We start from the raw sequence: 15,742 nt of genomic DNA, 5'->3' as shown, positions 1-15,742 counted from the left end.
TATATAAAATATTGGAGCTTGTAGCTCAAGTGGTTACAGCTCTGGGTTGTTGATTGGAAGATTGGGGTTCCAGCCCCAGCACCACCAAGCTCCACTGTTGGGCAATTAAGCAACGACCCTTAACCCTCCCTGCTTCAGGGGTGCTTTATCATAGCTGCCACCTCGCTCTGACCACAACTTCCTCAGCTGGGATACACAAAAAAATGAAATCCACTGTGCTGTAATGTGTGTGTGGTGATTATAAAGGCTTCTTGCCCTCAGTTTTAAATGCCTTAGATAAATGTGGGAATAATAATGAGAGTATCTAAAGTTCCACTGATGAGTGCAAACAGTGCTGTGGTAAAGCGAGAGCTGAACTATTTTGTGAAAAGGAAAGGTATGATAACACTGAATGCATTGAGTGCATTATGGAATAAATACATATAAGGCTACTAGCTGCTCTTATTTGGGGATTGTGTTGGATTAATAAAAGGCTGGTGTAGGATCACTCATCAGGCTGCACAATGTATTGCCTGTTAATCATTATATAGTCACTGAAAACAAATTCTAGATGAAAGAAGTCCATGAGCCAATTCCTAAATGTATGATTGTGTGCTGTGATCATTCTGACTTATCTGTCTGACACATCTCACATGACCAGATGTGTTTGGAGGAATCACAGCACTGGATTGTTATGGACCAGTGCAAATAAAAAATACAGCACACTCTTTAACTGTGAACATGAATGCTTCACTGGTGGAGATGTAGCTCACAGGACACAGGACATCTGGTTGTAACACGTAGTGTTGGGCGAGGTGCAGGTGAAATTATTAACACCCAGGAATTCATCATATGGTAGAAGAGGTCTGGTTTGGGATGTGGTTTGTGTGTCCATTACATGAACTTGATTCATAACCAGAGAAACTGCATGGAGACTCCACCCACATAACACAGAAAGGTGTCACATTTACAATTCATTCTTATTAAAAACCGTCATTCAGGATGTATTAGATTCCTAACACGAAGCTGAGACCATGTATACAAGTTTTCTTTAATTATACTGGAAGTGAGGTTCACAGAAACCAAAAGCAGGCATCCAAAAGATTGGGAGTGTAGAGAACCGCAGGTCATCTGACAAACCCATATCAGAGCAATTAACCGGAGGCGAGCATTAGGATGTGCCACATTACTGCGTCATAACAAATTTCCGTAAAATTGAGAAATGTATTTTAATTTGTACTGCCTGCTTCTTAGTAGGAAGTATGAAAGGTGTGCTGTAACCTTCTCTCAGTTGCAAAAATGAAGTGGATTTAGACGCATGTACACACACTAAACTATATACAGTATAACCCCTGTTTGTTTACAGTCTTTTGCATGCTGTGTTGTTTTCCTTGTTGATGTGTTCTTTATTTACTTGTAGGAGCACAGGATTTTAAATGGTACGATTTATGTCTGACGTGAAAGCGCTTGCTACGGTCCACTAAAGTCTGTCCGTTTTCTCATCATGTCAAGTGTAAATCAGTCCTAAAGTTGGTTGTTGTCCTGTGAGAAATGTGTGTTTGGAGTTGTAAGTAGCTCTCAATTACAGGACACACTTCAATTAGCTGTTTGACGAACAGGAACACGGTTTACTAGGCCGTGTTTGATAGAAAGGTGAGCTTGTTTTTGGCGGTGTGTCAGAACTGCCCAGTGCTGTTCATCAAAGGCAGTTAGAGTGGCTTATTTACACAGCTGAGAGTTTTGGCATCTAGATCACTCATTCTCTCTCACTGTGGGATAAAAGGGCAGGTGTGATCAAGGGGGCACTCATGAGAGCAGTTCATATACAATAAGCGTGGCATTTAGTTGTCGGTTGTATATATAATTGTGATTTGAAATTGATAATTGGATAGGAAATTTCTGTTAGTTTAACAAGCATTGAATATTTAATATGTGATAATATTACTGTAACAACTCACATTCTCTCTCTCCCTCTCTCCCCTCTCTCTCTCTCTCTCTCTCTCTCTCTCTCGCACTCTCTCTCTCTCTCTCTCTCTCTCTCTTTCCCCACTGACTCTCCCTCAACTGGTTTAATCTGTTTCTATATGTTTATTTATTTTTTCCTCTTTTCCTATTCTTATATAAATCATACTATTGCCATAGCAAGTATCACGGGTAAATAAAAGAACAACCTTCTTTCTCTGTCACTCATTACATCTTTCCCTTACTTATGTCCTTCTTGCTGTGCGCCTCTTTTTTAGTTTTTTCTCTCTAAAGCTGTCTTTTCCTCCTTCTCTTCCTGGTTGCTTTACAGTTCTTTGATAGCCTAGAATTGCTTTTCACTTCCTCTCTCCCAGTGTCTGTCTGACTCTGTCTGCCTCTTTGTCTCTATCTCTCTCTCTCTCTCTCTCTCTCTCTCTCTCTCTCTCTCTCTCTCTCTTTCTCTCTCTCTGTATCACTCTCTCTGTCTCTCACACGGTCTCAGCGTGGAGCAGATGGATTCTGGAAGTCAGTGGCGCGTGGCGTGCCCAGGGATGCAGCAGACATTAGGATACTGAACCCGTATTTCATCCAGGAGGCAGCGTTTCAGTTCATCGGTCTGCCACACAACAACGGCCTCATGGGTCGAGGGGTGAGGGAAGGCCACACATCAGGCTATTTTTTGAGATCACACCATGCATAACTGTACAGATTTTAGATTTTACCTACTGTTTTGAAACAGTATGTAAGAAATCATAAGAAAATTTGTGCAAAAGCAGCATTTAGTTTACATAAACTATGTACTACCTCTAAAAATAAAGCAGCCTTTCCATTGCCCTGCTGGTCTAGTATCCATCAGGCTAATATTATTATTGATGCCACATCGGATCCAATACCTTCAATTCAAGGAGCTAGGCAGACTCTGCATTCATTCACTTACCTTGCCTTCTTTTTCTTTTTAAATTGTAATTATTTAAATAATCCTATACAAAGAAATGTATGTCCAGAGTATCCAAAATAAGCACTGAATTTATCAAAACTTGAACATGCACAATTTGACCAAAACTTTGACACCTGACCAATCACACCCATGTGCACCCGTTCTAGATTTAGTCCTCCTATGCCGTTAAAATAACTTCCACTAGGGCTTTTTACTAGATGTTGGAGCATGGTGGTGGGGATTTGTCCATTCAGCCACAAGAGCATTAGTGAGGTCAGGCACTGATGTCAGATGAGGAAGCCTGGGGCGTAGTCGGCGCTCCAATTCATCCTAAAATGTTCAGTCGGGTTGAGGTCAGGGCTCTGCGCAGACTTCTCCACTTCTTCCTCACTAGCCTTGGCACACCACATATTATTGGCAATTGCTTTGCACACAAGGACATTGTCTTGAAGAAAAAAAAGTTGGGGTTTCTTAGATCCAGGCAATGGAATCTTATAAAGACATTCTAGACAATTATATACTTCAGACATCGTGGAAGCAGTTGGGGGAAGAACCAGATACGGGATGGGCTGTCCACATACTTTTGGCCATTTTGTGTTTTTTTGTTTTTTTTTTAAGCTGTCTTAAAAGTTAAAGGTCATGTTTAAACAATATTACTTGGGCTGTAGGAGGAGACCACACATTTGGACTGTACTCTCTGCTCTTCCTCTAGAGATAGTTGTTTGTCAAATGTTTTTCAGAATATCCCAACGCTGGGGACAGTGGCAATCACAATGGCGCTGCATAACTGTGACGAAGTGGCGGTGGCCGGATTCTGCTACAACATGAGCAACCCTCAAGCACCCCTGCATTATTACGAGAAGCTCAAGATGTCCGCTATCAAAGATGTAATGCACTCTACACTTTCTCCTCTCTGCTTCTGTGTGTGTTTGTGAGACCGTGACTGCCTTCCTAAGCTGGGTCACAGCAGCAGTCCAATGATGAGTCACAGTCCCTTCAGTCTGCAGGGACATTGCTACCCCTCTGCTTTTCTCTCCACACATCTATTATTGAGAGATGTGGTGTGCTGAAGCTGTGTGTATGTTTCTCTCTCTCTCTCTCTCTCTCTCACACACAGTATAATCTGTAGTTTTTGCTGCTATACTGGTATACAGATTAGTGAGACAGTAATACTGACCTGGATCTATGAAATTGACTTACTATATTACAGAGATAACCAACATGACTAAAAACACACAATATTCATATACAATATGAAGTGAAACAGCAGTTATCATTTTCATCTTCATTTTCACTTGACACGTTTAATCGTGAGGTGATGGCATGTTGTTGTTATTATCAGTAAAGTTACTTATTTCCCTTCCGTGTTCTACTTTTGTCTGCACATGTACAAAGCCTCACAGATTTGGCTATCGGTTTGGCTCCAGCACTACAGTGTCCAACTATGAAATAATCCAGTCATCTGTGTCATCTCTCTCTTCTAGCTTCCATCCCAAAAACCAGTATGCATTTATAATGCATATTTGCAGCTCTGTTTCTTGGAGGATTTATTGTTTGGTGTTCAGACTTCAATCATTAGTTATCTCAGTGTGTGATATCTCAAAATCACACTGATTAACGGCAAAACGTCCGTCCATATTTGAAGTCAGTCTCTCTCTCTCTCTATCTCTCTTTTATTGTGGAAGCTCTTTCACTTGACTTTTCTGTAATCTGCTAAGAGCTTTTCCCACAGAAGAGGTAACGCTACACGTCATTATCCTGTAATGTGTTTTTGTCTCTCGTGTCCAGCATTAAAAGCCCTCAGAGCACAAAGAGGCACACATATTGTCTCTGTTATTACCCAGCTCCGGTAACGTGTTTACTTTAGACTGGCCGATCAGTTTCTCATTGTTAACGTGTATACGGTCGAAGCTATAGAGCAGCAGCAGCAGCGTAGTACAGTGCACACTCATGTCAATACAGCTGACGAGACTGAATGCAGAGCCGAGCGAACAGACATGCATTTTAGACTAAAGCATCTGACACACTGTTAGGGCTGAGTGTTTACTTCTTTCTCTTTTTCCCCTCTCTGCAGTCATGGACACACAACATATCAAAAGAAAAGGAGTTTCTGCGGAAGTTGGTGACGGCCGGCGTAATTCAGGATCTGACCAACGGGATCTGAGACTCTCGCACACCTGCACAAATATGGAAATGCCATTACTGACTCGCATCTACCTAGCATCCGATTGTGCAGACCACACAGATTCACTCAGCTGATATTTCAACATGGCCTTTGAAAGACTCCATTCATCGCAAATCTTGAACACAATAGTACTTCAGACACAAAAAGGCGTGCTTTAATACTATATAATTCTGCCTGGAACTCCATTTTCAAATGTTTTTAAAGGCAGAGTGAGGGACACTCCTTTGGTTTTATTTAGTTATTATTAATGATTATTATTAATGATTAAGCACTGACGGCTGCAGGGAACGCAAAACAGCATTAACACCACAGCTGCAACACAACAGTGAAACGGACCTTCTGACAAGTTACACATACTACAAAAAAAACATTATTTTACAGGTCCCATACCCTATATTGTACTTATTGTTTTCTTTTTAATTTAATTTTAAGTCCGTCTAAATAAGTTTGATTACGAAAACAACCGTAATTCATATCACATGACGTTTTTTTTTTTTTATTAAGTGAAATAAGGCACAGCACATCCCCTTGGAAAGCTAGGTCAATAATAGCATCTGTGAATTAAATATTATAATTCTTAAAAATTGAGTTAAATGTTAATTGTACTGTTATTGACTTGATTACTAGACTAGCTGTGCAATTACCAAATAGATTACGAAAGTGGAATGGGTGGGGCCTGCTATATAGTGGTGGAGCTAACCAGCTGTGAAAGGGTGGGGGTATATATAACATGGGCAGTTTTGTGAGGTCAAAGCAAGAAACTATGGTGCAAATGGTATAATTTGAATTATATTCAGCTCTTGAATTTGCGCTGACCTTCAGTTTGCTGTATAAGCTCGTTTAAGACCGCTTCAGTTTTAGGTTTAAAGATTTTTTTTTTTTTTTTTTTTTTTACATTTTCTTTTAAAATGTGCATTTCAGTGATGGATTAAGATCATTTAATGGTGTAAATAAAATTCAACAAATTGGACTCGCATGAACCTCACATTATCGGTGAGCCTGGGGTTGTTGCTGTAGTGGAGAAAACAGAAGCAGCAGGTCCAGTTCACACTTAGCCTTCCCTGTAGCCGTCCACACTTAAAGACTTACACGTGAACAAGCTGGGAGTGTCTGGGTTCTTGGTTTTTTTTTTTTGCTGTTGTTGTATTGTTTTTGTTTATGTATTTATCTATACATTTTTTTAAGTTACATTGATCAGCTCACCTCCTTATATCATGTGCTTTACTTCCACTCAATTCTGAGCTTTAATAGTGTTCACCTCAACCTTCGGGCTGCTTTCTCTGCAGTCTTTAGTGTTACAGCAAAGATGATCAGGACTGTGTTTCCCCCCAGTGTGTTCTGCTATATACACACTAGCAGGACTTAAAGGGGATTGTATTAGAGTGCTGAAATCATGTTTTTTCTCACTCAGCCTGCGATTGAGTCTGCTGCAGTATGACAAATCAGTATCATTAAAATAGTCAGAATTTGTTATACTCTTGCCTGTATGTGTCTTTCACCCATCCACTATGTTCTATTCATTGTTTTTAATATGAACTAGGGAGGGATGGAGCAGTGGGTGGGTTTTTGAGCTTTTGTTTATGGCTGACCGGCACAGAGACCTGATCCAGAGATGCTGAGTGATGCAGTCAAAGTGTTTATATCATGATCTGGCGTGGTATCAGTACATCATGACGTGTACATTTATATTTATGTGCGTTCTTCAGGACATTAACATTGCTGAATGGTTCTCAGTCTCAAGTTGATGTTTCTTACTTAACTGAAGAGCCATCAATCGTATAATTTCAACTGCACTACTTCATATATAACATTATAACGTTGTTCCAGCTGATAAAGCAGCAGAATATTTCTTCAGGTGGTCCCACAGAATTAAACCAATGGGAATAGAATGTTTAGAATGTAGAAAAATTACTGCTAAATAGGAGCAGATATTGAAATGCTGTCTTCTCCTTTTTGTTACATGTTCAAGTGTTGCCTTAGGATAATTTCACACACACACACACACACACCCCTCCCTGTTTATTTTTCTTCACCCGCCCATGTTACAGTGACCGTGTGACTCAGAAATGTCCAGAGGTGTGAAGTAAAGGACATTGCATTTTTACCCTTTATGTTGTCCCATTAGTACCATTTGCACACAAATTAGTGAAACAGTATACAATAAAAAATATCCTTCAGGTCGGTTGCTACCTTTCACTTTTGAGGCGCCTATTTGCAATAAACAGTGCAATTAAGTTTTTGGGGTGGTTTTTGACTCTCTCAAATACATGACCAGATAAGTGTCTACATGTCACAGGACATAGCTATCTTCTTCCTTTTGCTGTTAGCTACTGCCCTTGAAGCTCAAATAAAAATAATAAAATAAAAAATAAACGACTGTAAAAACCAAAAGGTGTCTTGGCTGATTGACAAGACACGTAATGGGGAAAATATCTGGCTGAATTATTCCTTCAGCAGCACCTTGATCCATATTATTTGGATTATTTAAAGTAACTACTATAAAATGCACGGGTGGTAATAAAAGCCAGGGACGTTTGATGTCGGGATGTGAAACTGTAAAACAATCTGCGTAGAGTTCGGTGTGAACATAAACCCTGAGCGTGAGAATGTACACCACGCGACGCCTCAGTTTCCACCTGCCTCTTCTTCCCCTTCAGTTCTCCACGCTCTGTAGCCGATGAAACGTTTAATGTGCTATGAGTGTCGTCTGCAGTAAATAACTACTGATATAGAAAGTGGTGTGAGATCAGAGACAGTTGAGCTATGGACACAACAAGCAGGTGGATCCTATTTCAGGACAGAGCCTTGACCTGAGTGTGTGTGAGGAGTGAGAGGTGGGGAGCTGTATGATTGATTTAGCCATTGAGCTGTGACATCCTGTTCACAACCTATAAAGTACATTTGATTCAGGAATTCTTTTAAGCTCATACGTGGAGTTCAGTTGAACATAGTCGAATATAGTCTCTTCGTTCTTTTCTGCTGGTTTGTATCTTTTCCCTTTTTGCTATATTCTTTCAATCCATTTTACAATGAAAGTTCTTGCTACACCCTATTTATTTGAAGGGTTAAGCACGTCACCCCCGACACATTTACATTCACTTTACGAAGAAGATCAGTGGTTTTCAGCACAGAGGCACGGGGCCTGTAAAATGTTTTTCCTTGAGTCATAGTTCAAGGAAATCACAACTGACCATTAACTGTCAAAGTTATGATATTAAATATTTTCTTAGTGGTTAGCCATTTGAATTGGAAGGCTTTAATCCAAACCTCAATAACTCGGAAACAAGTAGACCTAGAAATAATGTCAACTTGAACATAGTGTTCTGTTTGTCGGAACTTTAAAGAACAAATAACTCTCTGACAGCAATATATAGCGGGTACAGTTAACCAGTATCAGCCATATCATTAAAACCATCTGCCTAATATTGTGTAGGTCCCACTTGCATCACCACAACAGCCATGACAGCTCTGTGCTGTGCTATCTGGCATCAAGATGTTAGCAGCAGATCCTTTAAGTTGCAAAGCAAGGCCTTGCGCGTACTTGTTTGTCCAGCACATCCCACAGATGCTCAGTTGGATTGACATCTGAGGAATTTAGAGGCCAGGTGAACACCTTGAACTGTTTGTCCTGTTCCTTAAACCATTCCTAACAAATGTCAGGAAATTTGCAGTATGGCAGTGTGGCAGAGTGCATTATGCTGTTGAAAGAGGCCAGTGTCATTAGGATATACTGTTACCATGAAGAAGTATACTTGGTCTGCAACAATGTTTAGGTAGGTGCTACATGTTAAGTTAACATCCTTCAATGCCAGGACCTGAGGTTTCCCAGCAGAACAATTGCCCTGAGCATCACACTGCCTCCACAGGCTTCCCTTCTTACCATAGTGCATCTTGGTGCCATCTCTTCCCCAGATAAGTGCACACGGCTGTCCACATGATGTCAAAGAAAATGTGATTCATCATACAAGGCCATTGCTGCTGGTCCAGTTCTGATGCCCTAAGCAGTGTGTCTGGGTTACAGTAGCACTTCTCTGGTATTGGATCAGACAGGATAGCCTTTATTCCACACGCACATCAGTGAGCCTTGGAGACCCTGTCTCTGCTATACCTTTTGTCCTTACATGGACAACTTTTGGTAGGTGCTAACCACTGCAAGCCATGAACATCACATCACAAGATCAGCTGTTTTGGAGATGCTCTGACCCAGTTTTCTAGCCATCATGATTTGGCCCTTGTAAAAAATCACAGAGATCATTACAACTGTCCAGTATTCCTGCTTTCAGCACATCTTTGAGACCTGACTGTTTACTGGTTGCCTCATATATCCCACCCCTTTAAAGGTGCCATTGTAATTTTATTCACTTCGCTAATCAGTGGTTCTGATTGGCCTGTGTCATACTTAAAAAAATGATCTGTATGTGATATATGAAGTTCTAATCTATATGTTCATTGCTCACTAAAAGGACTCTGTGTGATCAGACACTACAGTGTGACACATACGGGAACTTTGACTTAATTTTTGGGGGGAAGGGACTTCTCCATCAACAGGTGTGTGTCCATGTAGGTGGCCCAGTGTGACAACAGAAGGCTTTGATGGTTTGTTTTGCTTATCAAGAGCAGTTGAACTGGTGTTAGTCAGGGGTATGTTTCTGTCTTCAGGGTTTATCTGGAGATTTGTGTGTATCTGTGCAGGCTCACCACTCGATGCCTTGATTTCTCCTGACACATTCTTTATACACACACACACACACTCGCACAGAGGTTCCTAACTGTAATGAAAGGTCTGCTGTGTCCTTGGCCTCATGGCATTTAAATTTCCATAAAACAACTTTAGCTGAAATGCCATGGTTATACAAACAGCTTTAATTTTTATAGTCCTAGAAACTAATCAAGACAAATTGTTTTATTGCCAGATTTTTTTCTTTTATCTCTCTATATATAGAGAGAGATAGATCTAGACCAGTCGATGAATCCCAGAACTATTTTCTTTGGTGATTTTAAGATCAGCTTGTATTGCCTCATAATTTGTACCAATTCAGTCATTTTCCGTTCATATTTCATTTTATTTGCATAGTGCATTTAACACAAAGTACTGAAAAGGAAATCTACTCTTAATGTGTGAGCGTACGGCAAGAGCAGCAAGAAAAAACTCCCCGACATGGCAACAGGAAGAAACATTGAGAGGAACCAGACACAAAATGTTTTTCTCTTCTTGATTAGTGGAGCTTTATAACATTACTCAGATCACACTGAGGTAAAATATACATGAGGGCTTGCTGTCCATCCATTTTACAGCGCAGACTGGAAACATCAGAAGATCCAGCGAAGCCGAGCTGTCTGAGGGAGCAGCTTCTTGAGGACACTATGACAGACTCGTTACAGAGCCAGCATGACCTGATAATTATTAGAACTGATCCGTCAGTGGGGATTTAGAGGAGGGGAATCGTGGAAGGAATTCAAGGAGGTCATGTGAAGCGGGCTCCTTGGAGAACTTCCCAGAAGGTATCAAGAGCGTACAGAAAAGTCACATGTTGGGTTTTATGCATTTTTCACATGTAGTGTGTTTTTGTCGCATGTAATTTGAATGTGATTTGTCTCATGGTTTATTTATTCTCACATGGCATTCATGATGCCAGCTGTGTTTACATGAATTTACTTGCAATTACATGGGGAAATGCACCATCACATGTTTTTCACACATGACTGTCAGTTACTCACACAATCGCACTTGTGAAGCATGTATTTTCATGCAAAACACATGGGAGTTCTCATTCATGGTGGGAAAATGAGGTCTGAAAATGTATTTGAGCTGCTTGATGACAGCAGATGGCACTGAATTACTTTACTCTGCTAGTAAGAGATTTGCATCAGCTTTACCACCATATCCTTACATTACACACTCACGTCACATGGTAGATACTTACTTCAGACTATTTTTAAAACAGTGCTAGAACACAGTAACCTCTTGGTTATACAGTTGCAGTTGAACATACAGTACACAGTTATAGAAAGGAAATGATTTAGAATCACTCGATTCGGTATCACCCAGATCAGGATGGCTTTCCCTTTTGAGTCTGGTTCCTTTCAAGGTTTCTTCCTCATATCATCTCAGGGAGTTTTTCCTTGCAATCATTGCCTCTGACTTGCTCATTAGGGAAAAATATATATTTATAAATTTTTTATTCTGGATTTATATTCCTGTGAACTTGCTTTGTGACGATATATACTTTTAAAAGCACAAATAAATGCAAATAAAATGACGCAATCTGTGTGGATGTGCTGAAATAATCTGTAGATGGTGGGATTTGTGTCCCCTCATGCAGAAATTCAGAGTGTTAGAGGCATCCTGTACTAGTTTGGCCTTCACACCAGGACATCTGAACATCTGAACTATGGAGCCTGCAGGGAGGCTGCTGACCAGCGCTGACCACCCACAAACACTAATTAGGTTGTGTTAAAGAACAATGCTCTTTCCTTGGGGCGGGGGACTTCTTTTTCTTGCACATCACTAAATAATTACTTTAAGATCAATGAATAAAAATTCACAGCTGTAACATAATCAGTTACACTCTGCTCAAAAAATGTATGCTCTAATACATAATTTTGGGTCCTGGTGGAACCTGAGTTGTGTGTTTTTGCCTCTTTGAACACACTAAACAGCTGAAAAACTCAGCTTGACCAAGTCTGACTAGCTATCAGCTGCCAGAAACACACTGGTCACGTTATAGCAACTGATCTATTTCCCAGCTTCCTTTATCATGTGACTAAACTGATCTGTAAAGGTTTGTGATTTCTAAATCTTCTAACTGCCTTATTGGTGTGTTAGATTCTTATTTTCTAGCCGAGGTCATTTCCATCCATCAGCACTAAGATCCAGTCTACCAGACTGAGTAGTTCAGCTTGAGTTTTAGCAGCTGGTCAGACTGAGCTGGCTTTTTCAGCAGGGCGAGTCTGGTAGAATGGCAAACACTGTGCTATGGCTAAAATGCCTCCTATTTCTTAAGGCATAAAATAATTTTGACTAGTAAAAACTCCAAGCCAAGATATCTGCAATGTTAGTTTTACAAATAGAAAGTCTAATTTGTGACACACACTGCACATCTAAAATTGTATTTTTAAACAATGAAGATTATACAAGTGTCAAAAGAGTCAAATAAAAGACATAAATGTGTGACATTACTTGCTTCAATTTTTTTGTCTAGAGGAATCCATACACCCATTAAGTGCTGGAATGCTTGAATTGAATAGAATGGAGATCATGTAGAAACAATATGCATCTTTATGACACCTATTTGCAGCAATCAATTGCATTAAAATAAATAAATAAATAAATAAATAAATAAATAAATGAATGAATGAATGAATGAATGAATGAATGAATGAATGAATGAATGAATGAATGAATGAATAAATAAATAAATAAATAAATGTTTTTTTATTTGACTCCCACTCATACATATCTAGCCCTGAACTGTTGACTGTAGTGTAGATGTAGATCATTTCTACTTGTAAAAGTGTGGATCTTCATCACAACTTTATCTCATAAAAATCTTATTACAATTAAGAGAAAGGGAGTCAGGCGTGTACGATTAGTCAACACTTCCTTTCAGAATTATTACTCGTCAAATATATGGCTATATATAGATATTTTTGACTAGTTCAAATTTCATACAGGATATCTGGAAATATTTTGAGTTGAGTTTTTGTGTCATAACTGATTTATACTTCATCCTAGTTAGAGCCCAGAACAGATGCTGACTTTGTTTTGGTTCATCATCTTTCGGTAATAAAATCTGTTTTGGCCTCAGGAATAATCCCTGTTGTGTTAAATTGTGTTTAAATTGAGAGTATACTGTGGTCTACAAAGCTATATAATGACAGAACAGATTTAAGACTAACAAGTTTGCCATCAAACTTCCTATTCACAACCCACTTCCAACAAGGATTTATTTAGATTTTTATTTTTAAATTGTCGCTCAGTCTTAAAATATCGTTTGTGTTCTATTTTTTTATCTAATTGTGCATCTTAAAACAAGAATTGTAATACAGTTTTATATCCAGTACTGGATCTGTCACTCTAGTCTTTCTGATCTTTGCAGATTTCAGAATTTGGAATTTGGAATTCAGAATTCCGAATTTGTTCAGAATTTGGTTTAGTTCTTCTATTCCTTTCGATGTGTATAACAAATGAACTGTGAGCGAGGGTTATGGTCCTCTTAAACGAAACTAAAAACAGATATCCTGCGCTTTACTACTACTCACTAACTCATTATAGAGTCTACTTTTGGCAAAACACAGAGAGGAACGTCTGGACACACACATGGATCTCCCTAGGTGGGAAAGACCTGGAGCGAAAGGTCAAATCCCAGGTCATGGACACACTCTGACAGGGAGATTAATAGAAAACTGAGCTCTTCCATTATCATTGCATACTGAATATCTCATCTAGTTATATGACACATTTGTTTACTAGGTTAGTTTTGTTTGTAAATCTTTCTGGTTGATTATAGACACCCCGAAATGAGATGACTGAAGGATCAGGAGACTAAGAGCCAAGGTTTAGTCAGGTGGTTTATCGTGCACAAAAACCTGGGCAATCCATACAGTCTAATGCATGTTGTAAATTTTAAAACTAAGGTGTACGTGCACAGGACACACACACACACACACACACAACACCATATAGATAATACTCAAGACTAAAATAAGAGAAAAACACCAAGAGCGAACAAATGAAACATGCATACATAATGAGTAAGTAATTGATCTTAAATGATTAAATCATGCAATACTCATGATGGAGGCATAGAAATAAATCCCATCTTCTTTTCTTTTTTTGTACTTAAGTTATATATAAGTTATTAACCTCAACACTGTTACTAATTTTACCAAAATATACATAATTCGATTAGTTTAGATCTGTGTTCTTGTGGAAACACCTTTTGAATCGGTTCAGCTTTATGAATTAATTTTTTTTGAGGGGGGTAAAAAGAATAAAAAGCTGTTGTTGTGCAAGCCCACATCGGTCTGGTGACTCGAGTCACCTCCATACAGCTGCCTGAACACAATGACCAGCTTTTAGCTAGTGATCAAATCTCAGGGACCAAATTTCCTTCACACCATGTCAGGCTGTTACGAGCTAAGTGGCTTGTTATTTCAGCTGAATATTAAATGTCTGAAAATAAATCACTTTGACAGAGGGCAGTTGGAGTGTAAGTAACTGAAATTGTATGTTTTATTGGTTGCCAATCTATTTCAATAAGAGAAAAAGTTTCAGATAAGAAGGAGTGTTAACAGGCGGCTTTGGTTTCAGTATCGACAACTACAATGTTAAAATAAAACCCCCGGAATCTATAGTTTTGCTGGTGAGCAAATTCGGTTTGGTTTACATTTACATTCATGTAGCTGGCACACATTTATGACCAAGTCAGCTTAGGGAGAATCCAATCAGCAGCAGAATGTGTTCTCAGTGTCGGCTGGAGCAGTTCAGCTGCAGAGCCTTCATAGTCAGTGGAAGAATAATGTGTTTTCTGACAGCCCTGTGGTTTGAACTCCCAACCATCCGATCACTCACGGACGACTTGAACCGCAGATTTCCCGATGTACAAGTTTCCATAAGTGCCAAAAACAAGGATGATATTTTTGTGGCATACTTTGCTGCTTTATTTATTTTCATTGGGTCTTGTGACATTTCCTCATCTTTGAAATATCAGTTTGCATCATTTCCTCTGCTGTATGTTCACTTAACAAGCACAAAACTTTATAATAATAATAATAATAATAATAATAATAATAATAATAATCCACTGAAAATGTTCTAATTTGACTTTAGATGCACAATATAGAGGTTTGTCTAATTTAGTAAGCATAGACTGACAAGTAAAGCCTATGTATCAGATTGGCAGTGAGAACATAAAAGACCTTTTTATATAAAAAGACTAAAACTAACCAATCAATGTCTTTTTAGGTTATAAAAGTTAAACAGAAATTGGTGTCTCTTTTCTAAACTAAAAGCTATCATCAACAAACTATTATGCAATACAATAACCCTTCTCTGTCACTTATAGAAAATCATTCACAGCCAGTTTTTGTTTTTCATTTTTGGAGATTTAATGATGAGAAAAATCTAAGCAGATTCATAGCTAAACTCCACACACACACACACAAACAGTGTACTGCTATGTGAGAGAAACAGACGGACGACGTCTCCACCGCCTCGAGCATATTTTCAGTCCCAAAGAGACTGTGAGTGTGTATGGCTCTTGTGTTTTATGTGGATTCTTGCCTTGATTTCCAGGTGATTATATTATAGTGGACAGAAAAGGTACGGTGAAATCTGAGAAAGGATGGATGTGTTTCGTATAGAAGTCAGCCTAGTACTGCAAATGAATAAAATATTAACCTAGATGTGATTTATTGCCTTCTTCCTTTCATTGTGGTGCACCAAAACAAGTTCCACAGGGAAAGTGTACCATATCTTGTTGTTTCTGCTTAAGCCTCATGTGGGAGTGCTGGGTTGAATAATATATCTGCAGGTTGTGGTTTAATTCAGAAGTATAAGACAATTCTGACCCATCAGTCATAGACAAAATTTCTTTCACATTGTGTTTACTGTATTTTATTTATTTGTTTGTTTTTTTTTGTACCTGAGTTTTAAAGGTAAAAAGCCCATAGTACAA

General features: G+C 39.0%; 1 protein-coding gene across 6 annotated transcripts in view; it reads left to right on the top strand.

The window, feature by feature from the left end:
• The window catches only part of st3gal3a (ST3 beta-galactoside alpha-2,3-sialyltransferase 3a), a 40,811-nt gene extending 33,514 nt beyond the window's left edge, over positions 1-7,297 (top strand). For 3 of the 6 annotated variants that reach the window (XM_058402787.1, XM_058402784.1, XM_058402783.1), the window contains 4 exons: positions 2,122-2,133; positions 2,444-2,590; positions 3,619-3,765; positions 4,953-7,297. In XM_058402787.1, coding sequence (XP_058258770.1) covers positions 2,122-2,133; positions 2,444-2,590; positions 3,619-3,765; positions 4,953-5,042 — 396 coding nt within the window. In that variant the 3' untranslated portion in view covers positions 5,043-7,297. The remainder of the gene's footprint in view (positions 1-2,121; positions 2,134-2,443; positions 2,591-3,618; positions 3,766-4,952) is intronic. The other 3 variants (XM_058402788.1, XM_058402786.1, XM_058402785.1) reach the window with 1 other exon arrangement.
• Positions 7,298-15,742: the final 8,445 nt, after the last annotated feature.

Source organism: Hemibagrus wyckioides, linkage group LG11, assembly GCF_019097595.1.
Source record: "Hemibagrus wyckioides isolate EC202008001 linkage group LG11, SWU_Hwy_1.0, whole genome shotgun sequence".
Classification (NCBI taxonomy): domain Eukaryota; kingdom Metazoa; phylum Chordata; class Actinopteri; order Siluriformes; family Bagridae; genus Hemibagrus; species Hemibagrus wyckioides.
The sequence above is the reverse complement of the archived record's forward strand: the minus strand, read 5'-3'. Positions and strand labels throughout refer to the sequence as shown.